The sequence below is a fragment of the Oryctolagus cuniculus genome, chromosome 14 (assembly GCF_051225735.1).
Source record: "Oryctolagus cuniculus isolate XC-2025 breed Fujian yellow rabbit chromosome 14, ASM5122573v1, whole genome shotgun sequence".
In the NCBI taxonomy this organism is placed as follows: Eukaryota; Metazoa; Chordata; class Mammalia; order Lagomorpha; family Leporidae; genus Oryctolagus; species Oryctolagus cuniculus.
The window spans coordinates 77374534-77400898 of record NC_142880.1 but is presented as its reverse complement, the minus strand read 5'-3'; the positions used below and the strand labels follow the sequence as shown (position 1 = coordinate 77400898).

Genomic DNA, 26365 nt, shown 5'->3' with positions numbered 1-26365 from the left:
AAAGACATTTGGTAATAATAATAACTTTGAGCCTGCTTTTGATAGAAATAACACATCTAAGTTTTTACATTAAGAATAATACTGGTCCTTGGTTTAATATAGGCTGTTTACATTGTAGCAAGGCAGTATGCATCTACTTAAAACTATTACAGTTTTTGTTCTTTTAAATTTAGGAAGGAATATTGATTAATCAGGTGCTTTTTTTAGCAGCTGTTGAGATGGCTGTTTCTGATGTAATCTATTATATACTAAAATTGTTTCTAAAGTTTTCCTCAAAACTTTCATGGGAAGTTTGATAATCATTACTAAACTTTCAGTAGAATTCTGTCTGCCTCTATTCATTATATTCATAGTTCCAAACAGATTGAAAAGGAAGAAATTATAATTTAAGAAACGATACCTTTCATAGTAGAATTAACTGAGGCCGTAATAAAGCCCCAGTCACTGAAGTGCCCATTCTTTTCCAGGCCTGATGATATTCCCTTTCATCAGAACTAAACGACGCAGGAAATGACATCAGCAGACAGACGATAATTCTAATTTCTCCCAATTGGAATTGAAAATGGGGGAATTTCCCTGTTCAGAAAGGCCTAACAATTTAAAAAAATGAAAAAATAAAGTCAGGAATGATACTGCTGGAGCCGCTGTGGTGGTGCAGCAGGTTAAACCACATTTTGTGTGCTGGTTCGAGTCCTGGCTGCTCTACTTCCAATCCAGTTCCTTACTGATGTGCCTGGGAAGGTAGCAGAAGATGGCTCAAGTACTTGGGTCCCTGTCATCCACATGAGAGACCAGGCTAGAGTTCCAGGTTCCTGGCTTTGGCTTGGCCCAGCCAAGCCCCAGCTGTTGTGGCCATCTGGGGAGTGAACCACCAGATGTAAGATCTCTCTGACTCCCTCTGTCCCCCTCTCTCTCCCTCTCCCTCCCTCTCCTTCTCTCTGTAACTCTCCCTTTCAAATAAATAGATCTTAAAAAAATGTGGTATTGATAGATGGCTTCTGAGAGGCAGAATGAAGATGAGCAGGCTCACGGATTAGCAGTCCATCCGCGGGATGCCGTGTAGACTGACTCCCCGGGCGCTCTTGCCCTCAGGTGGCCTGAAAGCAGCAGGCATTTCAGCCAGTACCTGTCAGGACTCTCACTAGGTACTTGTGTTTTTAAAATGCTGCTGGATGTGAACTTTGGTAATTTTTACTGAGTAGTTTTCCCTCTCGATCTCCTAGGCTTTATATGAACTTCTCAAGTGTAACCATAATATAAAAGAAGCGATTGAAAGGTACTGCTGCAATGGAAAGGCATCTCAAGGTAAGGAACACGGGTTCAAGAGAGGGAAGTAATGGGATGGTCATTGGGGATCAGAATAAGCTAAGTATCAAAAAGGACAGAGTAAACCTATAACACTTTTATAAGATCTGCGTTCATCTTCATAGCAAGTAATTTTTTCCTTTCCTTGCCCTCTCTTTTTAGATGTACCAGAGACTGTCCAAATGCAAATTAGTTAGCCCTATGTCACCTCCACTTTCTTGAAGAAATAGTTACAAAACAAAGCAGAGCCCAGGGATGACAGTGTATCCAAAGTAATTTAAAAAGAATGATTTTGCCGGCGCCGCGGCTCACTAGGCTAATCCTCCGCCTTGCGGCGCTAGCACACCAGGTTCTAGTCCCGGTCGGGGTGCCGGATCCTGTCCCACTTGCCCCCCTCTTCCAGGCCAGCTCTCTGCTGTGGCCCGGGAGTGCAGTGGAGGATGGCCCAAGTGCTTGGGCCCTGCACCCCATGGGAGACCAGGAGAAGCACCTGGCTCCTGCCATTGGATCAGCGCGGTGCGCCGGCCGCGGCAGCCATTGGAGGGTGAACCAACGGCAAAGGAAGACCTTTCTCTCTGTCTCTCTCTCTCACTGTCCACTCTGCCTGTCAAAAGAAAAAAAAAAAAAAGAATGATTTTATGACTTCATTGGAAAAAAAGTTATTTTTTCTTTTTCTTTTTTTTCAACCAGACAGGAAATGAAAAGGAGATTAAAGAGTAAAAAAAGAAATATGTATAGTATATTCCATTAAATTTATTGCAAGTGATATATTTTTAGTAATCATATAATAACATTTTTTTTTTTTATTTTTTTTTTTTTATTTTTGATAGGCAGAGTGGACAGTGAGAGAGAGAGACAGAGAGAGAAAGGTCTTCCTTTGCCGTTGGTTCACCCTCCAATGGCCGCCGCTGCAGCCGGCGCACCGCGCTGATCCGATGGCAGGAGCCAGGATCCAGGTGCTTTTCCTGGTCTCCCATGGGGTGCAGGGCCCAAGCACCTGGGCCATCCTCCACTGCACTCCCTGGCCATAGCAGAGAGCTGGCCTGGAAGAGGGGCAACCGGGACAGAATCCGGCGCCCCGACCGGGACTAGAACCCGGTGTGCCGGCGCCGCAAGGTGGAGGATTAGCCTATTGAGCCACGGCGCCGGCCTATATAATAACATTTTTACAATGCTTAGATTTTGTTTTATCTATACCTGGAAAATGATTAACTTATTTCAATGTTTTTGTCATTTTTGTTTTGTTTTTATTAACACTACAGAGTGAAAATAATAGTAATACATAAATGGTTTAGAAAAATATAAAACTATAAATAGTACATTTAAAGTTACAGGCTGAAATAGTCTATTGAGATGTTTTCCCTTATAGAAACTGATTCTTTGAAAAATTGTTTCAAGCTCTCAAAACTAAAAAAACTAACTTCTTTAGTTGAACCTATTCATACCTTTATTTTAAATTTTAAAAAAAGATTTACTTATTTATTTGAAAGGCAGAGTTAACAGAGAGAAAGAAGGAGAGAGAGAGAAAGAGGTTTTCATCTGCTGATTCACTCCCCAAATGGCCATAATAGCCAGAGCTGGGCCAGGCCAAAGCTAGAAGCCAGGAGCTTCTTCTGGGTGCAGGGGCCCAAGCACTTGGGCCATCTTCTGCTATTTCCCAGACCTATTAGCAGGCAGCTGGATTGGAAGTGGAGCAGCTGGGCGCCCATGTGGGATGCCCTGCAGGAGGAGGCTTAACCCACTGTGCCACAGCACCAGACCCCAGCAGACTACTCTAAATGGCTTTGGGAACCTGGATCCCAGTATCATGGAGTGAGATTCTTTAGAGATAAAGGGGAATAATAAATTGATTCTTAAGTCTATGCTGTTACTCTCGGAAGACCTTCCAGGTCACTGCCCCAAGCAAATTTTGAATTCCTCAACATTAACATCTGGGAAGTTTAATGGGGTTTAGTATTTTGAGAGCATGGACTGTCTCTTTTATGTTCCCAGATGTGTTTTTAACTTCAAATAAATGTGCATTGATTATATTTTACTTATGATCTCTAATTAAAGAACTTATGGATTTGAGGTAAGATCAAAATAAGGCATTTTTTCCCATAAATAAAACAGCCCTCCCCCAGCTAGAAGTAGTGTGTACTCATTGTTAAGAACACAGGCAAGATTTGTGGGGGAAATGCTAAATTCTTATTCCTAAATACAGAAGAAAAACGTTTATATTTTTGTATTCTAGATTTTTTGATAAATTTATAATATGGATACTTCAGCACACTGAAATTTCCCATATACAGAATGTATATGTGTGTGTGCACGCAGTGTGTTTTGTGTTTTATAAAAAGGACAACATACTCAAAATCAGTGGTTCATGTAAGAGTTTTGATGCCAGTAAATGTTGTTTTAAATGTTTTTTAGAAGGAATGACTGCATGGACGGAGGAAGAATGCCGAAGCTTTGAACATGCACTCATGCTTTTTGGAAAAGATTTTCATCTTATACAGAAGAACAAGGTAAATCAGACAGATTAAGACAGAGAATTGCCTACTAGTTACCATGAATATAAGCAACTAATTTATAATTGATTTGAGTAGGAAAAAAAGCAAAACCTTGTTAATGTTCTTCAACCATTAGCCTTCCTAATATCACTCTAAACACGACTGGAATTGTTCACAAATGCCACACAGCCTGCTCGAGGGATGGCTGATAGTATACTCATGTATCATTTGACATAGTTATCCACGGAAATTGTGTTTACTGTATTTTTCAGGAAGTCATACACTTCTACATTTTTTTCTTAATTTATTTCTTTGAAAGGCAGAGTTACAGAGCAAGAGGACAAAACAGAGAGAGAGGAAGAGAAAGACTGATCTTCTCCCAGCTCGTTCACTCCCCAAATGGCCGCAGCGGCCAGGACTGGACCAGGCCAAAGCTTGGCGCCAGGAGCTTTCCTCTGCTGCTTTCTCAGGTCATTAGCAGGGAGCTAGATCAGAAGTGGAGCAGCCAGGACTCAAACTCGGTGTCCATATGGGATGCCAGTGTCACAGGTGGCGGCTTTGCCTGCTATACCAGCCCCTGCATTTTTCTTGATTCTCCTGTCTTTCCAAGCTATTCAGACAGTTGTGGCCTCGAAAATGTTTTCCTGCAGCTGTGAGATCTATAATTGCTGCAAGAAAAATGTGCCTGGGAAAGCAGGGCCGCTGCACCCACATGGGAGACCCAGAGGAAGCTCCTGGCTTCAGACTGGCTCAGCTCTGGGCGTCACAGCCATTTGGGTAGTGAACCAGCAGGTGGAGGATATCTTTCTCTCTCTCTCTCTCTCTCTCTCTCTCTCTCTAACTTTGCCTTTCAAATATATGACTCTAAAAAAAAAAAAAAAAGCCTAAACACACTCTAAGCATATGATTTAGCAACATTGTTTCTTATTGTTTACCCAAATGATTGCCAAAGCTTGACCAATCTGTATTTGAGGTGAATGGATAAACTGACATGTCCAGCCAATGGACTGTTACTCAGCACAAAAAGAGATCTTCCAGGCTGTTACTAAGTGAAAGAGTGCAATCAGCCAAGTCCCATATAAATCCAACAGTGTGACGATCTGGAAGGCAAATCTACAGAGACTTTAAAATGATCATTGCTGCCAGGGGTTGAGAAGGAAGAAGGATGAATTGACAGAGCACAGAAGATTTTAAGTGCAGTGAAACTAACTACCCTGTGTCATCCTGTAATGGTAAATACATATCATTACACATCTGTCAAAACCCAAAGAATGTACCTCACATGAGCCGTAATGTAAACGGTGGACTTTGCGTGGCAGTGCTGTCAGTGGGTTTCCAGGTGGACAGATGCGCCATCCTGGTGCTGGATGTCGATGCCGAGGGAAGCTGTGATTGCAGAGCAGCAGTGTGTATATGGGGACTCTGTGCACTGGTGCTCAGCTTTGCTGAGATTTGTTTATTTGAAAGAGTAACAGAGAGGGAGAGACAGAAGGAGATATTCTGTCTATTGGTTCACTCCCCAGATGCTACAATGGCCAGTACTGGACCAGGCAGGAGCCAGGAGCCTAGAACTCCACCCAGGTCTCCCATGCGCATGGCAGGGGCCCAAGGATCTGGGCCATCTTCCACTGCTTTCCCAGGCCGTGAGCTGGGAGCTGGATCAGAAGTGGAGCAGCCGCAACGGCTGGGTCTGCGCTGATCCAAAGCCAGGAGCCAGGAACTTTATCTGGGTCTCGCACGTGGGTGCAGGGGCCCAAGCATTTGAGCCATCTCCCACTGCTTTCCCAGGTCATAGCGGAGAGCTGGATTGGAAAAGGAACAGCCCGTACTCAAACTAGTGCCTATATGGGACGCCGGCACTGCAGATGGAGGATTAGCCTACTGCACCACAGTGCCAGCCCCTCCACTATGTCTTTTTGTGGCTTGATAACTCATTTTTATATCTCTGAATAGTATTAGCTGATTATATGGATATACCAGTTTATTCATTCATCTATTGGAAGATATATTGGTTGCTTCCAAAAGCTGGCAGTTACTGTATAAACACTCAGGTGCAGGGTTTTGTTTTGTTTTGTTTTGTTTTTGAAGATTTATTTATTTGAAAGGTAGAGTCACAGAGAGAGGGAAAGAGAGACAGAGAGAGAGCTTCCATTTGCTGGTTCATTCTCCAAGTGGCTGCAACAGCCAGGGCTGGGCCAGCTGGAGCCAGGAGCCAGGAGCTTCTTCTGGGTCTCATACATGGGTGCAGGGGCCTAAGCACTTTGGCCATCCTCCACTGCCCACCCAGGTCATTAGCAAGGAGCCGGATCAGAAGTGGAGCAACCAGGACTGGAGCTGGCGCCCATATGGAATGCCTGCACTGCGGACAACAGCTTTAACCCCCTAAGTCACAGTGCTAGCCCCTCGGGAGCACATTTTTATGTAGGTGTATGTTTTCTAGTTTTTGGTTAAATTCCAAAGAGTCAGATTGCTTAATAGCATGGTTAAGTGTGTTTAATTTTGTAAGAAACTGCTCCAGTGGGTGTATCATGCTGCATTCCCACCAGCAGTGAATTAAAATTTTGTCGTTCACTTCTCTGCCAGCATTTGTTGTTGTCAGTGTTTTGAATTTTTGCTGTTCTAACAGGTTTTTGGTGATATCTTATTTTAATTTCCAAATTCCCTACTGACTTGTGACGTAGAGCACCTTTTCTAAATGCTTATTTCCATTTCTGTGTATTTTTAACCTATTTGGATATTTTTCCCATTTTTGAATTCACTGTTTTCTTATTGTTGAATTCGAGGAGTTTTTTTTTAATTTAATAAATGTGAATTTACAAAGTGCAACTTTTATATTGTTGTGGCTCCCCCCACCCCAAACCTCCCTCCCTCCCGCGGCTCTCCCCTCTCCCACTCCCTCTCCCATCCCGCCCTTCATCGAGTTTCATTTTCAATTACCTTCATATATAGAAGATCAACTTAGTATATGTTAAGCAAGGATTTCAACAGGCTGCACTCACACAACCGCACAAGGTATAGGGTATTGTTTGACTAGTAGTGTTGTTTTTAAGTTTCATAGTAAAATCCAGGAGTTCTTTGTATTCGATTCTAGTCCCTTATCAGGTATATGTGTTCCATTCTTCATGCTTTTAGTGATATATCTAAAAAGTCATTGTCAAACTTAACAGTGACTTAGATTTTTTTCCTTCTGGGAGCTTTAGTTTTGTACTTAATATTCAGGTCTGTTAATTTTTTGAAACTGGATATATTATTTTTTTAATTTGGATATCCAGTTGTTTCAGCACCATTGTGGAAAAGATTATCTTGCCTTGATTGAATTGTCTTTGCCCCTTGCTCAGAGATCAGGTGACTGGAGCTGTGTGGATATATTTATAGTCTTTGTTTCCTATTCTAGTAATCTGTTTGTCTTTTTTTTACCCCAATACCACATTGTCTTGATTACTGTAGCTGTACTGGAAGATTTGAAGCTGGGTGGTGTTGGTCCTGTGACTTCATCCTTTTTGCTTCAGTGTATTTGGGGTCTTTTCCCTTTAAACATAAAATTAGTTGGTAAGCACAAAATAATTTGCTGGAGTTTTTAAATGGAATTGCAGCGAATCTGTAGATCAAGTTGGGAAGAACTAACGTCTTAACAATAGTGAATCTTCCTGGCCCCATAGACTGTCTCTCTTGTGTGTTTAAGTCTTCTCTGATTTCTTTAGCCAGAATTAGTTTTCCTCAGCTAGACCATGCATGTATTTTGTTAGATTTATACAGAAATAATTAGTTTTGGGGGATGCTAATGTGAGTGCAGTGGTGATTTTAAGTTCAAATTTCAGTTGTTCATTACTAATACGTAAGAAAGCAATGGATTTTTTTTTATCAGCCTTGTATTGTGTAAACCTTGTTGTAATTGTTTATTAGTTCCAGAAGACTTTTTGTTGATTCTTTGGGGTCTTCTTCATAGACAATTATGTTATTTGTGAACAGAGACAGTTTTATTTCTTCCTTTGCAAACTGTGTATGTTTTCTTTTTCTTTAAAACTGCAGTAGCTAGACTTTCTAGTATGATGTTGAAAATTTCATGCTGTTTATATGTATGAAAACCTGATGTTTTCCCAAAGATAGAATGTGTAATATAGTGAGTAAACATTTTTAAAGAAGACTGAGTTGTCCTTTTAGGGCAAAAGAAAGCCATCGATTTTGCATTGACTTATGAAATTTCCTCCATCCATTAATTCCGTAAACGATTATGTCCTTCCACTTACCAGCGATTTTAGGCACTAGAGATACACCTCAGTGAATAAGACAGAAAAGGTCTGTAGCTCCGAGAAGCCTGCATTCTCTGCGAAGACTTATAGTTAATGATGTTTATTGAAAGGTATACTGTATTTCTTGGTTTAAAAAGCTTGTATCTGTATTACTGATCTTACACTGCAACTTGGTTTAAAATGCTTGTACTTACATTAGTGATCTTACACGGCAACTCATTCAGAGATGCTGAAACTTTTTTACTGAGTACTGATTAAAGGAGGAGGGAAGTGTTTATGGGGTTAAGGGTTACGAATGTTGTCTGTGTATGCAAAGTTGTACTTATGGCTGTAGTAGCTAGAAGAGCCCTCATTTGAGTATGGAGCCATGTTGGTGAGGCTCAAATTGTATTATTGTAGTTATTACTGAAAGTTTTTGGAACTGCGAGTCAAACATATGTTGTAGAGGCAAAGACCTCACGTTAGTTAGCAAATCATCTTCGATTCCAGATACTATAAATCACTGATTCCTTTCCTAAGGGTTCATATATCTTTTGGATAATGGAACCCTTTGATAATCTAATGAGGCTGCATTCTTTCTCCCCACAAAAGTGCATCTGCATATAATTTTGGGAATTAATAGATCCCAGTGAAACTCATTCATAGTTCCCTTGAGGGTTTGCTAATCTAAGGTTAGAACCTCTGCTGTAGTCGGAATCATAGTGAGAGTTCAGTGAAGAAAAGGAAAAGAGGCCAGTGTTAAGATTCCTCAGTACAGGTGTAAGGAAACTTGTGAATGCACATTTGTTCTATAAACTAGTACATCTGGTCAAAACACCACCACGTTGGGCTTTTGAAAGTGGCCTCATGTTCAGAATTCCATAACTGGGACGAGGAAAATGAGACTGAAGACGTTTCAGTGCTGGTGGGGGAGGAGTTGCTAAGAAATGAGTTATGTTTGTGGCTTATTTTTAAAACTCCATCTTTTTCATTAGGTGAGAACTAGAACTGTTGCGGAATGTGTCGCATTCTACTACATGTGGAAGAAATCTGAACGCTATGATTACTTTGCTCAACAGACAAGGTTTGGGAAGAAGCGGTATAACCATCACCCTGGAGTTACGTAAGTCCCCAGGGCTTGACTGCTGTGACTTTTTTTTTCACCTGTGATGTGCAGGGAGAGAATCATTGTGACTTGTTTTTCAGAGACTATATGGATCGTTTGGTAGATGAAACAGAAGCTCTGGGTGGGACGGGGACTTCTCCAGCCTTAACTTCTAACCGGCCTGAGCCGATTCCTGATCAACAGCTGAGCATTCTCAACTCCTTCACTGCCAGTGACTTGACAGGTAGAATGGCACTCCCTGGGTGTGCTTTAGTTGACATGCTGGGAAATTGTGTCCTCTTCGCTTCGTGTCAAAGGACCACTTACTGAAACCATTTCCCATTTCTTTACAGCTTTGACCAACAGTGTAGCGACCGTCTGCAACCCCACGGAAGTGAATTGCTTGGATGATAGCTTTCCTCCACTGGGCAACACACCCCGTGGACAAGTCAATCATGTGCCTGTTGTAACAGAAGAGTTACTCACCCTGCCCAGCAATGGGGAAAGTGATTGTTTTAATTTATTTGAGACTGGATTTTATCACTCAGAACTAAACCCCATGAACATGTGCAGTGAAGAGTCAGAAAGACCAGCAAAGAGATTGAAAATGGGCATTGCTGTCCCTGAATCCTTCATGAATGAGGTTTCTGTAAATAATCTGGGTGTGGACTTTGAAAATCACACACACCACATCACCAGTGCCAAAATGGCTGTCTCTGTGGCTGACTTCGGCAGTCTGTCTGCCAATGAGACCAATGGTTTCATCAGTGCCCATGCTCTGCATCAGCACGCTGCCCTTCACTCGGAGTGACACGAGCGGGGAGCCCCGAAACAGTGGGGGTGCAGGACCAGTAAACTTGAGGGGAGCTATCAGGTTTGCATAGTCTTTCACTGGAAGTTTGAACCTTTTTCACTATGACATCAGTGATGTCAGTATGTATAGAACTATATCTTGATTTATCAAGAGTATTTTCATTTTTCGATCCATAAATGTGGAGATGAACTATGATCAGCAGAGTTGGGAACTAGGATTGAACTCTGTGGTGCAGCTTTAAGCTCTGCTTCTCTCTTCCTCATGCCCCGATACCTCTTCCCCACGCCCTCCTTTTTCTATTCTTTTCTGTTCCCCACTGCCCTCACTCCCAGTTTTAACACCTGTAGACAGAGGCCACCAGCTCAAAACCAGCACAGATGTTCTGAACTGAATGGTGTGGCTTCTTTTTGTGTAAATTCCTTTTGCCGTAATGGATGCAGTGGAATAACAATGTTTACAGGTACCAATCCCAATCCCTGCTCAATGTAGCATTTTTTTGGTTTTATTTTCTTAATTAATAAAAGCAGGGGTAGGTTTCTTTAAACTGCACAAACATACAAGGATTTTTTTAAAATGGAAATTCTCTCATGTTATTCAACTAGAGCACTTCAGTTTACAAAACAGCAAGTCCATCTTTATGGAAGCCAGCACGAAGAACTACGTGCAGATTATGAAGACGCTTGCTTGGATCCTGTTTCAAAATTCTAGACCAGGGCTACCGTGCACAGAATTGGTCATTTTCCTGCCAGGATATTTCTGTGTAACTTCATTTATTGGCTACAAATTTGGCATTTGAAGATGTGGTATGCATGTGGGGTTCTGTCCACCATGATCAAGATCGTAAACTTCACTGTCACGCCAGACGTTGATGATTTAGTTTGTCCTGGGCAGTTGACTTGCAGAGGCACAGTCTACGAGGCCTAGGACGTTGCCACTCGATGGTTTACATTTGAGGACACCTCTTAAGTTGTTTGTAGCACTGCAGTTCCAAGTGTTTATGTTGAGAGGGACTTCGAGATTTTACACACAATGCAGTCGAACCTTGAAGTATATTGAAGCTATTTTGTTTAGCTTAAAGAGTTGGCAAGAAAAATGTGAGTTCCTATGTGAAACAGAATGGTACGTTACCACTTTAAGTTTCAAAAAGTGATAGACGTTCAGTTGCATCTCATACTCAGTTTTATTTTTATCCAAACATTGTGAATGAGAAGCCATTGTCGTAAACCTTGGCCATTTTGCTCTATGAATGGGCATCTTTAAGTTATAAGGTGAATCAAACAATGTGTAATACAGTATTAGGATGTAATAAGCTTTGCTTTTCTAGTACAGTTAAAGCAGTTTTCTTTTTGCACCGTCTTAATTAGAAGTTTTGATTCTTACTAGTTGTGTTGCTTTGCAAAAAACTTTAAGTGTTCGGCTGCATTGCTAATATTTGTAACTCTAAGTTGCTTCCAGGTTGTGCTGATTAGATAGGCTGTAGTGATCTTAGTAGTGATTGAAAGGGAGGGTATTTATTATACAAACTGTGAACTGCAATGACATCCTGAGTTTTGGATGATATGTATTCTTATTTTTCCTTTGCAGCATTTTAATGAAGATTGCTTTGAAGTGTTTACGCAGTAGCACATTTACTATAAATTTAGTTTAGCACAGTGGACAAAAGTAGTTAAATTAATAACTTAAAATCAGTATCTAATTTATACATCTAAAAAAATAGCATTCCTGTATGCACACAGTAAATAATGGGTAGCCTGGGCTCTGTGTCGCTTTCCAATATTTTTATCCAAGTTGTCAGCTTCTTATTGCTGTGTTATGCTAAACTTTGAACCTTATTTCTTTTGTTAAAAATCAGTACACTTTCTATAATTTAGTAAGATACTGGCCATAATCTTCCATTGTTATAACGTTGGTTTTCACTCTGGGTTTACTGTGGCTGGTCTGTATAAATAATTTACACAAAGATGACTGAATGCTAATACCAGTTGCACTTAAATGAACATGCCCATTCTCATTAGCTGATGCAGTAATATATTCAGTTTATCTATGCATTGCTGGGATCTTGATACAAGATGGAAACAGTGTTTCTTATCTAAAGTTTTGATTATCAGCAAGTTGAATGGACACTTTAGTTATTTAAATAAAGATTTTTGACCAAAATCTAGAAAATGGTATGAGAGAAAAATAAATTCCAGCTAGTTTAATAGATTTTTAAATACCAACCTGATTTTAGCCTCTTAGAGAGTGCTAACTAGCTGGTAATGTTTACTTTTAATTCCTTGTTAAAATGAGGCAATAATTTGCAAGATTTTTGTATATATCTGTAAATTCTTCCTATCTTTTTAGATCTAATTCAATATTTTCTGACTACTTCTGCCATGTATAATACCATTTTGTGCATGCTTGATGTGGCATTCATCAATTGTACCACTATGACTTTATCCATGTAAAATAGCTATTTATTGAATTTTCTTTTAAAAGCTGGATTTACTGTTTTTTTTTCCTCTGTTGAAACATCTTAACAGAATTTGTTACTGTTTATTAAAAGAATTGCGTTTGAAAGCATGGAATATCTGATTTGCAATCATATGATGAAACAATAATGCCTTTATTATCAAGTGTTAAGCACAATTCTTATAACAAACTGTGATAAATTCTTTTTTTTTTCCTTTGCCACATTATTTTTGTATGAACAAACCAAAAATTCATGATGAGCATTTGCAGTGTTGGCTGATACATCTTTATGTACAGGGAATTCAAGAGGACAGTGGATTCATTTAGAAGTGTAACTGGTGCTGTGATTATAGCAATACTTTACTTTTTGCTAGTCGTACTTCATCTTTTTCATGCTAGCTTTTTAAATGTTTAGTTTTCCTCTTGTCATCGTCAACTGCTGAATTTACTTGAAGGATGTAGGATACTGTTTAAAAAATACTAAAGTCTGTACAATTAGGTCAAAGAATTGTGCAATCGTTTCCTTTTAATTTTTAAAATTGAGGGTCATAAATATTTGAGAACGTCAGATCTAATAGAGCATAGTGACACTATTTAATTTAACCAAAGTCTCTAGTAAATATTCCAACTTTGAATGTAAACTAACAAATAAACCTGACCACCAAGGAGATTGTTTTCCCCGAGTTTCAAAGCACATTGTCTACAAATGGAAACTGAAATAATTTATAAAAATATTGACATTACTATGTTTTTTAAAAAGTTCCTAATTTTTTCACTGAAAGGAGGAAGCTATTAGTTTTATTGTTACATATGGTAGCTATTAATATTCCTCTTAGATGACCAGTGATTCCAGTTGTCCCAGTTTGAGCTAAGTACCCTGTGAGAATGATAAATTAGTGACAATCAGAACAAGTTTTAGTATCAGATGTTCAAGAGGAAGTTGCTATTGTTGCGTTGATTTTAATATTTGTACATAAACACTGATTTTTTTGAGCATTATTTTGTATTTGTTGTACTTTAATACCTGGTGTACAGTTCCAGAAATAAAAATCTGGAAATCTTTTTTTTTCTTGGTTTGTGTGAATATTTGCCAAAAGTAGATTTTTTTTAGTTAACGAATGTTAAGCTATACAAAATAGGTTGATATTGTGCCACCATTAAGTTGCTTTTAGATAGTTAGGAAGATATTTGATAGGCAGATAATAAAGTTGGTAGGTGAAGTTTTCTTCAAATCCTGTATAATAGCTTTCAATGTAAATTTCTAGCCATCCCAAAGCAAGGATTGTGCTGTTAGTTTAATTCAGGAAACATTTATTGACTGTTGTGTTTCAAATACAGGTCTAGGCTGTTGTGTCTTATAACATGACACCTGAAGTTTGATTACACACTGCAGACTCTCACATTTAGGGTCCACAAGGCTTCTTTTATGCTATTTGTAGTTTCGTTGGCTCTAGTCCTGTCTTGGCTAAGCCTTCATCTTTCCAAACTGAAGATCTTGTCTAAGACGCATTTCCCAAGTTTGACCCCGTATTTTGTTTGCTATGACCAGAGTTTTTCTTGTCCCATTCCTATTAAGCGGTGATCAGATCCAGAGTTTGTGAAGGCCAAGAAAGGGCTAAAACGAAAGCAAAAACCTGACTTCTCCACTTTGATGACTTGTCTAGAGCGGCATTCCTTCCTTCTCAGACACTGGAGGGCACGACTGTAGGGCTTTGGTGGCCGTGTGCTCAGGAATGCCTTCAAGGGACAGGCGCAGAGATTGTGAGTGCAGCCACGAACACAGGTAAGTGCTCTGGGAGCTGCTGAGGTTGGTGGGCTCTAGGGGAGGGAGGAAAAGCCCTGGGACGCAGAGTAAGCCACTGAAAGTCATTTCGGCTGTGATTCTCATCACCAGTGGGCTTTTTTATCATGCATTCGTGGTGGTAAGTGCTTAGAGGAAAAATGGCCCCACGTATCAGCGTGGTGGGGACTGTAAATTTCAGTAGAGCTCCCACCTGAGGACAGAAAAGGGGGTGAGGGGTCCTGGCAGGAGGAGAGAATCCGAGCCCCAGGCGGGTTCAAGGAGTAGATGGACAGCAGTGAGGCCAAGCCAGATGGGTGAAGGACTGGGACACGCACTCTGGGATTCCAGAAGGGTTTTGAGCAAGAGTTTGTCAAGGTCCCGCTTTCAGAAAGAACGGCTCTTAGTGATACATTCTGGCGGGGGCAGGGTGGGGGTGAGAGTGAAAAGGCAAGGCGATCAGAAGTCTTGAAATTGCAATCCTCAGATGAGCCCAGCTCGTGACATAGCAGTGACGGTGGTCAGAATCTGGTTATACAGGTTCCATGAAGATTTAAGGGGCCCCACAAACAGCACCCTCTTCCTCATCCAAGTTAGGAATTGAGAGTTAGAGCAGGGGTCAGGTTGATGGAGATCAACTGCTAATAAAACTCCAGGGAACCTGGCCAGAGTCATTCTGTCCCTGGCTGGGCTGTCTACAGGCTTCACGGTGGAGAACAGCGCAGGACACGTTCTGCTGGCGGGCAGAGTCCAGAGAGAAGGAACGACCAGGGTGTGGGCTCGCTCCTCCAGGGGGCTAGGAGGCTAGCATGGAGGCTCTTCACGGGAAAGCTGAGAGGTGCAGGATGGGTGTTGCCACCACTGCTGTCTTTGACCTCCAATCTCATGGTAATCTCTTTGGTGCTCTTTTTTTGTTTGTTTTAATCATTTGGGGTTTATGTCAAAGTGTTCAAAGAGTAAACAGTATAATGACCTCACATTTTCTTCTCACCCACATAGAACAGTCTTTAATATACACACACAATGTTCTCAGGGCAACACAACAATACCTGTTGACTTTATTCTGTAAAATAAAAGTTTTTTCAGAAGTTTGTATAAATCCACAGTAAGACAAGAATTGCTGTTGTGTGGCTACAGTTTTATAAACCACCACAAAGATACACAAAATGAAATTATAGATTCAAGTAGTAGGTTTTAATAAGCTATTGCATATTTAGGTGAAAGCCAGTGAAAGCTAATTGTATTACAGATTTGAAATTGCAGTGAAGCCAATAGCTTTTATCATGAAATCAGAACATAACCAAGACATAAAAAATTGTTCCAATTAAGTCTCAAGGTATTTGTTCTAAAGGTGGAATTTGGAGAAGTGATCAGCAAAAAGCAGTAAGAATTAATAACTGGATAGAAAATCTAATGTCTAATTGACAGTTAGCTGACAATTGTGTAATAGTTTGAAAAAAGCTCTTCTCCTTGCTTGATGTCCCTGAGTGCAATGAGAACAACACAGCGAAGGAGGCTGAAAACAAAAACAAATATACAGGCAGTGTAAGTACTGTAGACATTACCAGCCACAGGCTCATACCTCTAACACTGTGGACTTCACAGGGGGTAATTCTGTCTACACAGATTCATTCCACTTTAGTTTATGTGTTCACCTTCCATAAGGGAATAATTCTTATCCCCAAGGCAGGTACTCTACAGTATGTCTGTTCTCTGTCAGTTAAAAAGGACCACAGCTTAGTGTCTTACACCACTGATTACCTCTTCTGAAAATGTGGCTTCTAGGTGTAGGCCCCCAGAACGGGCATCACAAAAAGGATTCTCAAATAGGATCACAGTTTCACTTTGTTTGATTACTTTGTCTTGTGTTCTGAAAGATGGGAACACTGCCTAAGGCTAAGTGAAATTTTAAAAATTCTTTTTCTGGACACAATAAGACATTGTGAAGCGTATATCATGTCCCAGAATATATAGCCTATTAACATATATGCAGACAGAAAATTTAAGTGTAAGAATGGTGAATAGTCCAAATTTTAAATAGCATTCATCTCAATATAATTTAATATTTCCCATGTAAAATAAAATTTGCCAGCAGCTCAGTGAAATCTTACATTGCTATCTTCCTACAGCATTGTTAAGGAACTCAGCTCTCCAGAATTGTTTACAAAGTTAGGTGGTGCGATGGTGCAGCAGGTTAAGCTGCCATCTGCAGTGCTGGCATCCCAGAAGGGCACCAGTTCGAGTCCTGGCTGTTCCCACTTGGGATCCAGCTCCCTGCTAATGTGCCTGGGAAAGCAGCAGAAGGTGGTCCAAGAGCTTGTGCCCCTGTACCCATGTGGGAGACCTGGAGGAAGCTCCTGGCTCTTGGCTTCAGCCTGGCCCAACCCTGGCCATTGTAGCCATTTGGAGAGAAAACCAGCGGATGGAAAATTCTCTAAGTCTGCCTTTCATGGAAGTAAACAGATCATTTTTTAAAAATTTAAAAACTGACTTGCATATTCTCAGTAAACTTTCCATTAATGAATCTGAAAATGAATGTTACATTAAAAATATGTGTCTTCTGGTTAAAGCCCTTTTTTATGATTAGGTTTCAGAACCTAATAGTGAAATGAGCAAAAGAAATTATGGTGTAATTTGACCCTTTTTCTTCAATTGAGTGCTCTCTTGTGAGGTACAGAACATTATATTAAACATGACAAAGGCAAAAAATTGAGGATTTTACAGGTAGGGCAAACAAATTACTTGAAAACTATAAAGTCAAAATTTGTAATGTATTTTACACAGTGATAAGCAGAATGATAATTAACACATTAAGGGGTGATGAAGATAGAAAATCAAGTTACTTATAATTTTGTACTAAAAAAGTTTTGCCCCGATTCTATACAGCTTATTTAAAGAAAATATCTATTTTGAAAGTACAACCTAAGAAAGAAGATGGGAAATTACTTTTAGAAGCCTAACCTGTGTCTGTCGTAGCTGTAGGCAGTGTTTGGAAGGTACTGCTTCAGTTCTACAGGGAACACAGCGGGCACATCAAACTCCTGATAACAGACATTCGCTGCTCTCTCTAGGAACAAGCACACAATCTTTAGAAAAGAGCCGCGATTCCAGGTCATGGAAAATGGTATTGTTAGGACACTCGATGTATGGTTTTCTAAATTATTAGAACATAATCAAAATAGCACTTATGTCCCAGGTACTGATTTTTATATATTTATATATTATGGTAAATAATAACAACTTTTAAAATATTTATAATGTAGATTTGTATTATATTCATAAATATATATATGCTTCACTGTGTGTTTGCTTTTTAGATATCAAAAAACAGGTTCAGAAAGGTTAATGGTTAAATAAGAATCAGGCTGTTTTTATTTTAAGATATATTTATTTGAAATGCAGAGTTACAGAGAGGGAGAGACAGAGAGATCATTCACCTGCTAGTTCACTACCAAAATGGCTGCAATGACCAGGGCTGGGCCAGACTGGAGCCAGGAGCTTCCTCCGGGTCTCCCATGTAGTTGCAGGGGCCCAAGCACCTGAGCCATCCTTCCACTGCCTTCGCAGGTGCATTAGCAGGGAGCTGGATTGGAAGTGGAGCAGCCAGGACTAGAACCACACTGGTGCTGTAGGCAGCAGCTTCACCTACTCTGCCACAATACAGGCCCCAAGAACCAGGCTTTGAGTTCACGGCTGCCTAACACCAGACTGTGTAATGTAGTCCAGTGATTAACTGTATGAGAACATCAAGTTCCAAGATGGTAATTCACAAACTTAGCAACAGAGAGGGGGATTCCAGTCTAGTGATTAAGGTAAGAGCACTTCAAGACGGTTGTGGGGAATAGAATTAAAAGAAGTTTATCACTGAATCATACCATGTAAATGACAATATATTCTTCTTTCCCATGTTTAAAAAAAAAGAAAAATGGAGAGTCAGGGAATAGGGAGACTCTTAGAGTACTAGAATGTGTTGTTCCTAATTTGGATGTTGGTTATATGTGTGCTCAGAGGACCAAAAATTCATTTAGCTACACACGTATGTGTATTTCTTGCTATGTATACTGTATTTCAATAAAACATTTTAAACAATAGTAAGTTTGGGGGCCCGCAGGTGGCACATTTCCCAACTAGGAGTGCCTGATTCGAGCTTTGGCCACTCTGCTTCCACTCCAGCCTCCTGCTGATGAGCACCCTGGCAGGCAGCAGACGACGGATGGCTCAAGGACTCTGGCCCCTGCCACCCATGTGGGAAATCCAGATGGAGTTCCAGGTTCTTGGCTTTGCCTGTCCCTGCCCTGGCTATTACAGGCATGTGGGGAGTGAACCAGTAGATGGAGGATTCTCTCTCTCTCTCTCTCTCTCTCTCTACCTTTCAAATAGAATGAAAAAGAAATTCATTAAAATTGTTTTAAAGACAAGTTTATTTTGGTACAAAAAGTTTTGAAATTTATGCGTATGAGGAGTATTAAAAGATCATGGAAAATGTGTACTTTGAAAAAATTATTCATGGATTTTAAAATTATAAGGCTATATTGAGGGCAGTGACAAAATAATCTCTAAGTTAAGTACAAAAATGCTAAAATACTAATTGAAAGGGCAGTTGTTATCAGTTACCTATTTATTACAAAACTGGAACAAAGATCATAAAGAATCCAAATAACGTATATGAATATTTGCCCAAATTCTCTGTGGTGTCTTCCCTCAGAAAGTTACCGTTGCTTAAGCATTTTTGAGCAGCGGAGGTGTTACACTGATGTGTCTGGCACTCAGTCATGTGGCAGGGGAGAAGTAACCACGCTAGATTTTATTCCAGTCTCACCGTGCCGACTTACCATTCGAACAGTTATTGACATACTGCCCCACAGCCAGTGGATTGTCAGTCTCTGCTGTCAGCCATGTACTGTCACTCATTTTTAAAGGGCCAAGGCGATCCCTGCCACTGCAAGATCTGCAGGAGAGGAAAGCATTAGCTTAGGGACTGTTCTTCTGTTTCTCCAAATGCAGTTCACACATACAAAGTTAACTCTAGAACTAAACAATTCCCCTGAACAGCTTTTTATTTTTATTTTTTTGTTTAATCAGTAGGACGACTAAGTTGCTACATGGCAGTTAACGAAGCCGATTTTTATTTAAGGTACACATGCTGCTGGTCAGAATCCAGTGTGTGGTTCTGTCCCCTATAAATAAATCTTAACATGGGTACCACTCACCTGTATACGACTTTTGATATTCCTTTGTCATTTCCATCAATGAGTACTCCATCAAGGCATCTAAAGATAAATGGATTTCCAATGGACTGGAAAAAGATTGGTTCATGCTTCTGATACACTGTGCCTATTATACAATCAGACAAAGACATATTATGCCAGCATGCAAGACTCCTAAGCATCATAATGAGCTTTCTGTGGTACATAAACATAAAATGGAAGAATCTGTATGAATTCATCCATATTTTTCTAACACTTCACCTCCAATCTAAAGTATTACATTCTCTTTGGTTACTTTCCCTTTAAAAAGTAAGTGCTGAACAGCAAGCCGTGTACAGAACCAACTTGTTCACAAAGCAGAATAAAATCTGACTGTTGGGTAACGATGATATCACAGTTTAGACTCAGTTTTACAAAGTCATACACTCATATTTTTTAAAATATGTAGACATTTAAAAAGATGAATGGATTGACATCTAGTAAAGAGATTTTTAAGAAATATATTTTTTAAATAATGTAGACATGAGACTGTAAGGGTACTTCAAAGAGTTCTTGGTGGGTCGGCACCTGTGGCACAGCTGGTTAAGCCATGAGCCACGGCCTACAGTGCCAGCATCCCATATGGGCACTGGTTCGAGTCCTAGCTGCTCCACTTCCATTCAGCCCCCTGCTAATGTGCCTGGGAAAGCAGCAGCACATGGCCCAATTATTTGGGCCCCTGCATGCACGTATAAGAAGCTCCTGGCTTCAGCCTGGCCATTTGGGGAGTAAACCAGAGGATGGAAGGTCGGTCTGTCTCTCCTGCTTTCTCTGTAACTCTGCCTTTCAAATAAATAAATTTTAAAAAACAAAAAATTCATAGAAAATGGAACTAAAATTATGAGTTTATTTTGGTGCATGACACATTTCAATTCATGGATAATACACCTTTTCTACATACTAAGAACACTTTTTAAAAATTATTTGTTATTTGGAAGAACTAGAGCAAGAGATCTGCCATTTGCTGGTGTATTCCCAAATGGCTGCAACACTCAGGGCCGGGATATGCTGAAGCCAGCAACCTGGGGCTCCATCCGGGTCTCCCAGGTGGGTGGCAGGGGCCCAAGTACTTGGGCCATCATCTGCTACCTTCCCAGACACATTACCAGGGAGCTGGATTGGAAGTGGAGCAGCTGGGACTCCAACCGGTGCTCATGTGGGATGCTGGTGCTGTAGGTGGCGGCTTAACCCACTGTGCCATAGCGCCGGCCCTTGAAGAAAACTTTTGTACACAAAAAATTTTCCATATCAAAGTCATACCCTTTCATTTTTCCATGTACTTTTTGAACTACCCTTGCAGATGACTCTGCAATTTAGACCCCTTTGTTTTTCCTTTCACTGACAAAGGAAGAAAGGAAAAAATTAATATGTACCAGGATGCCTCCTATATGCCTTTGCTTAGGGACACAAAAGCAGAAAATAACAGAATGCATTTTAAAGATACAGGTCAGCCTGACTCAAACACCCACACCCTTTCCACTATACCATGTAAAATAAAGGCAGTTTACCAACATAGTCTGTTCAGCATCCCAGTTGGTGAACTTCTGTAAAGCTGCTGTACTGCCCAAGGACAGAAATGGCAAGAAAGTCTTTACTCGGCGATTTACGGACTTAAGTGTCTACCTTTTGGATTTTAATCCATGACATTTAGAATTTTTTTATGTATTTGAGAAACAGAGGGACAGAAATAGGCCGGGGGTTGCAGGGGGCTCAGGGAGAGAGAGAGGGTGCCATCACCGGTTCACTTCCCACACACCCCAGGCTAGAGCTGGGTGCCTGAACTCAGTGCTCTATCCTGGTCTCCCACGTGGGTGCTAGGAACCCAAGCACTTGAGCCTTCCTCTTGCCAGCCAGTGTGCATGTTAGCAGGAAGCTGGAATCAGGAAGGAGTCAGCACTTGAACCCAGTACTCCTGGGTGTGGGACGTGGGTATCTCAGCCTATACCTTCACTACTAAGCTAAACACTAGCTCCCATACCATTTTTTCTTTAGTTATCAAATAAGCCAAATTGAGCTGTTCTCTTATTGTTTTCTAAGTAATCTGTCAAAGTGGGCCATACTGTGTTCCAAGTGGAAACACTGACTTAAAAATTTCCTTAAAATAAAAATGCATTGAATGTTTATTATTTGAAAGGAAGAGAGAGAGAATAGACATCTTCCATCTGTTAGTTTACTCCCCCAGCGGCCACAATGGCCAGGGCTGGTCCAGGCCAAAGCCAGGAGCCCAGAATTCCATTTGTCTCCCACATGAGTGGCATGGGCCCAACTACTTGGGCCATCTTTGGTTGCCTTCTCAGCAACAGTAGCACGAGCTGGACCGGAAGCAGAGCAGCCAGGATGCACACCGTGCCCTGATACGGGATGCCGGCATCACAAACGGCAGCGTAGCCTTCAGTGCCCGGACACTGGCCCCAGTCAGCCAACACTCTAGGGCATGGCCTGACACGTGGCATCATTTATAAAGTTAATTTCCAGATCAGACTTTTAAAAAGTTACGGGAACACAAGTTTGCAATTCAGACCCTACTCCAAAGATCACAGGGCTAAGTATTTTGTTGGATGTATCAATATATAGAAATTCTAAGCCAAGAACTAATTGTGCTATTACCAGGATACATAGATACAACCGCGCCTTTGGGTACCAATCCTTTGGCAACGAAGACACCTTTTCCAGCAGAAATCACTGAGCTAGGTGCTCGGACCACACAGAAACCCAGCGTCTTATAAAGAACTTCTTCCGGTTTAAAGGTGTTCTGCTGCGGCCGACTGCTCCCCAGCAGTGTTTCCCTTTGGTGCTGAACCGCCCACAGGTCTTGGTATTTTGATTTAACAGGTTCGGGCAGCACGGCCAAGATATCTGACTGTTTACTGAAATCATTTAAGAACAGAGCCTGGAAAAGTTGCAGTAACGTTCCTAGGACATCTTCATCTGAGAGAACTTTGTCTTTGGATTCCTCTGGAACATATCGAAGGGTCCTGGAAACGGGAAAAGTTTCTGTTGACCACCCTTGAACGATGAAGGCCGGGCTGCCCCGACGCGGCCCGGGGTACCGGCTGATGGAACCAGGCGTGTGTCCGAAGGGCACGGGACGAGGAGGTCCAGGAAGGAACTGTCAGGGTCGCCTCAGCTAAGCAGCGCCGACAATACCCGCAGCAGGAGCCTGTGTCTAGGCCCCGCGCACTGCGGCCCGGCGCTGCCAGGCCCACGCGGCTGGGCGCCTGGACCTGGTCCACCCGCGGCGTCTTCCACAGGCCTGGGCCAGCTTCCGCTCCAGCGCCGCCCGCAGTCACGTTCCCTCCAGGGGCTGCCTCGCTGGCTTCCCTAACCGGGGTTCCTGCTGCACTCCCCGTAATTCTGCGGACAGAGCGGGCGCACCTCCCGGCCCCCCACTCTGGGCAGCAAGCTAGAGACTTCGGGGAGCTCCGCCGGCAGAGACCGAGGCCCCACGCCCACCCAGTCGCCCGGGTCCTGACCCCACGCCCGCAGTTCGCACGCTGCTCGGGTTCACGCGTTAGCTCCGCACGGACTGTCAGCACAATGATGATGCCCACAGGGCCGTGAAAATAAACCTGGTCTGGCTTTTCTGAGGAAATTCAACCTCCTGACTGTGGCTCCGCGGGGAAAGGCCACGCACTCTCACGCAGAGTCTTCTTTCTAAACGTCTCTACTTTTGGCGCGCATACAGGGGCCCCAGCCAGTACAGACCGCAAAGGGAGAAGCCGGCCTCGCAGGCCTCGCAGCGCGGACACAGGGGAGCAGTCACAGGCCACGCCCACCCCGGGCCAGCGCCCGCTACGGGCGCCCCGCCCGCCTCGGGGTTCACCGGCCTCAGCCCCGCCCACATCTAACCCCGCCCGCCTCAGGCTCCGCCCCCTTCGAGCCTCCGCGCGTCTTCTGGCTCCGCCGGCCTCAGACCCGCCCGCCTCGGGCTCCGCCGGCCTCAGACCCGCCCGCCTCGGGCTCCGCCCTCCTCGGGCTCTGCTGGCCTCAGACCCGCCCGCCTCTGGCCCCGCCCGCCTCTGGCTCCGCCCTCCTCGGCCCCGCCCCCCTCGGCCGGCCCTTCGGTCGCCGCTGGCTCTTGCTGCTTCAGGCTCCACCCGCCTCCTGCCCAGAGGCCCTGGCGGCGTGGTTCGTCCCGCCCGCTCACCTCGGGTTGTGGCTTAGGTTCAGCGCGATCCAAGGAACGAAGCGGTACTTGTAACGGCGCCATCGCTGCCACAGGCCCCGCAGCAGGCGGCCGGGCATGGCTGCCCCTCGGCGCCGTGACGAGGACGGCCCGGGCGCGGGCGGGCGGGGAGCAGGCGCCGCGCGGTCCCGCCCTCCTCGGTCTCCGCCCTCCGCGTCCCTGGCGCCGCCTGGCTCCTCCGCCCCGGGCCGCAGAGCGCATTTCTCCCGCGAGGAGCGCGGCCCCGGGCGCCTCGAGTCTGTCGCGGTGGCCCGGCCCCGCGTCCGCTCCCCGGGGTCCCGCGCCCTCCTCCGTCCCTGCGCGGCTCCTTCTCGTCTCTGGCGCCCTTGTCGACCCTGGCAAGCAAGTGGCATCCTCCCCTGGACGTCGGGCCACCGCGCCCGCGTTCCTTAGTTTCCACCTCGGAGGTCCTGCGGGTACGACAGCCAGAAGTGGGGGAGCCTCTGAGCGCTCCACACTCCCCACGACGGGACGGCACGGGCAGCTTTTTAAGCAGTACCTCTATTGAGGTGCAGTCGGTCTACCTCAAGCTGCCCACACGCCAGTGAACGGCTCGGTACACCTGGGAGCTGTCGCCGGACTCCAGAGAGCGAACACAGCCGAATCCCTCCGGCCCCGGCCCCGGCCCCGGTCCACCGCTTTTCTGCTTCCTGTCGCTCTCGGTTAGCTTCCTTGTGATGGATCGTCCTGTTTTTATATTCCCGGATTCGACTTCGTTTAGAATTTTGCGTTTAAGTTCGCGGGAGATTACTGGCCTGTCGTTCTCCTGTAATGTCTTTTATCAGGCTTTGGAACGAAGACGGGTTAGGGCCGCTCAGCGCCAGTGGCGGCAGACGCCAGGAACCCCCTAATCACCGTTAAATCGGCGAGTGCTGAGAAATAAATGACGTGGGGTCCGTGTTGTGGCATAGACGGTGAAGCTGCCGCCTGTGGTGCGGGCATCCCGTATGGGTGCAGGTTCGAGTCCGGCTGCTCCACTCTGGAGCCAGCTCCCTTGTAGTGCGCCTGGGAAAAGCAGTGGGAGTGGCCCAGGTGTTTGGGCCCCTGCACCGCGTGGGAGATCGGAGGAAGCTCCGGCTCCTGGCTTGACCCAGCCCAGCGGTTGTGGCCACCAGGGAGTAAACCAATGGATGGAAGATCTCTCTGTCTCTCCATCTCTGACCTTCAAATAAATAAATAAGTCTTTAAAAAGAAAAAAGAAAGGAAATGTCTTGGTGCCAGTTTTTCAGGCTGCAAATGTGGTTTCTTTATTCTTTGCCTGAGAGAATGAATCCTAACCTAAAATCCCTACTGAACAGCTGAGATTCCGGTGAAAATTCAGGCAGATTCCAGGGGCCTCAGGACTAATTTTGTTATGTTCCAAAGGAAATAAAAGGGGGGAAAAACCGTATCTCAAATGTCTCCCTTTATCTCTAACATCATAGTGGATATTGGCAAACGCTAGAGAGTTTTCCATCGTACTCTGTTTGGTAGCTTTTGGCATAATCTAGATTAAATGGAGTTAATCCCATTTCAGGCATATTAAGAAATAGCATACAACGAAAGTGCCTGTACAAACTTACAATGAACCAAAAAGAACTAATTGAATCCTTTCTCTTCAAAAGGAAGAGAGGTTTTTGTACATATTTCCAAGGGCTTTTTATATTGATGGATTAAAAATAATTTTTGCTTAGCTGAACAATTCGTGCCAACAACATTCTTGTAACAGACAGGAACGTGATAGGTAAGGCTGGGGTCTGCTAACCAGCCCTGTGCCCTGGCCAGTTCTGGTGCTGGCTGCCTCTCCTCCAAGTAACCGGACTCTTGTTTTCCAGCAGTGTTATTTCTGTGTATTTACATAGCTGTATGTGTCCACAGAGAAACAGTGTTTTGTGTGTTTTTAAGTGCTATGTTGGGGCCAGCGCTGTGGCATAGCAGGTAAAGCCACCACCTGCAGTGCCAGCATCCCATTTGGGTACCAGTTTGAGATCCAGCTCTCTGCTGTGGCCTGGGAAAGCAGTGGAGGATGGCCCAAGTCCTTGGGCCCCTGCACCTGTGTGGGAGACCTGGAAGAAGCTCCTGGCTCCTGGCTTCAGATCGGCACAGCTCCAGCCATTGTGACCGTCAGCAAATGGAAGACACACTCTCATTCTCTCTTTCTGGCTTTAAAATAAATAAATAAATCTTTAAAAAAAATACTATATCTGCAACTTTTTAAATTACTCAAAGATATCTTGGAAATCTAACTTTATTTCTGTGGGTCTATTTCATTTCTTCAATCTCTAAGGTTTTATTACAGAAACCTGGGGTTGGAAAACTCCCTTTGTTCAAACAGGCACCAGAGACAGTGGAGGATCCTGGCAGTTTATGCACACCAGCGGGCTCAGCTGGAATCTCTTCCTGAGAACTGAGCAACAGTCCCGAGTTTCTTACACTATTTCTAGGTTCATCAGCGTCAGACCTTAGCTGTTACAGCACTGGTGGGTTCAGATTGCAGCCTACGTGACTTAGGATCGCACTTCCCATGGCCGGTGGGTCCGGCATGTTTATAAAAGAGATACCAGGGGAAGACTATAGGGCAGGGTTATGTCTGGAGTTACAGAAGCAGAACTTAGGACATCTTCCCAACCTGGACGCGGTAACAGTGGGAGCTGCCTCACTGGTTAATTGGCAGCAGCCACTTTTCAAGGTTTGTGTTGGGGGCAGGGGGCCCGCTCTTCTTTGTCTCTGGCCATATTTCCTCTAGTTTCACTCTTTAATATTTGCTGTAATTTTCTG

The 26365-nt window shown here is 43.4% G+C and overlaps 2 protein-coding genes across 7 annotated transcripts in view; one reads left to right on the top strand and one right to left on the bottom strand.

Moving 5' to 3' along the window:
• MIER3 (MIER family member 3) overlaps positions 1-13458 on the top strand; it is a 33930-nt gene extending 20472 nt beyond the window's left edge. For all 5 annotated transcript variants that reach the window (XM_070056722.2, XM_070056715.2, XM_089313180.1 and 2 more), the window contains 5 exons: positions 1224-1305; positions 3718-3812; positions 9022-9149; positions 9233-9375; positions 9485-13458. In XM_070056722.2, the coding sequence (XP_069912823.1) occupies positions 1224-1305; positions 3718-3812; positions 9022-9149; positions 9233-9375; positions 9485-9942 (906 nt within the window). In that variant the 3' untranslated portion in view covers positions 9943-13458. The remainder of the gene's footprint in view (positions 1-1223; positions 1306-3717; positions 3813-9021; positions 9150-9232; positions 9376-9484) is intronic.
• Positions 13459-13690: 232 nt separating this feature from the next.
• SETD9 (SET domain containing 9) lies at positions 13691-23733 on the bottom strand. Of its 2 annotated transcripts, none has more exons than XM_051853774.3 (6): positions 23570-23732; positions 22030-22397; positions 19387-19510; positions 19009-19124; positions 17138-17243; positions 13691-15239 (listed from the first exon to the last, which is right to left on the bottom strand). In XM_051853774.3, exons 1-6 carry the CDS (start codon positions 23665-23667, stop codon positions 15206-15208), a joined length of 846 nt encoding a protein of 281 aa, XP_051709734.2. In that variant the 5' UTR covers positions 23668-23732; the 3' UTR covers positions 13691-15205. The 2 variants fall into 2 exon arrangements, with proteins under 2 accessions (XP_051709734.2, XP_051709733.2); XM_051853773.3 differs by having other exon boundaries at positions 15206-15692; positions 23570-23733.
• Positions 23734-26365: the final 2632 nt, after the last annotated feature.

Bases quoted from the DNA above. Each gene is read 5' to 3' on its own strand.
- SETD9 (XM_051853773.3), bottom strand. From the start codon at position 23,667: ATGCCCGGCCGCCTGCTGCGGGGCCTGTGGCAGCGATGGCGCCGTTAC. The intron at 17,244-19,008 runs GTAAGTCGGCAC...GCTTGTTCCTAG, and splicing joins TGTCAATAACTGTTCGAATG to AGAGAGCAGCGAATGTCTGT. The intron at 15,693-17,137 runs GTTAGGCTTCTA...TTTTGTTTTCAG, and splicing joins TACAGCTACGACAGACACAG to CCTCCTTCGCTGTGTTGTTC.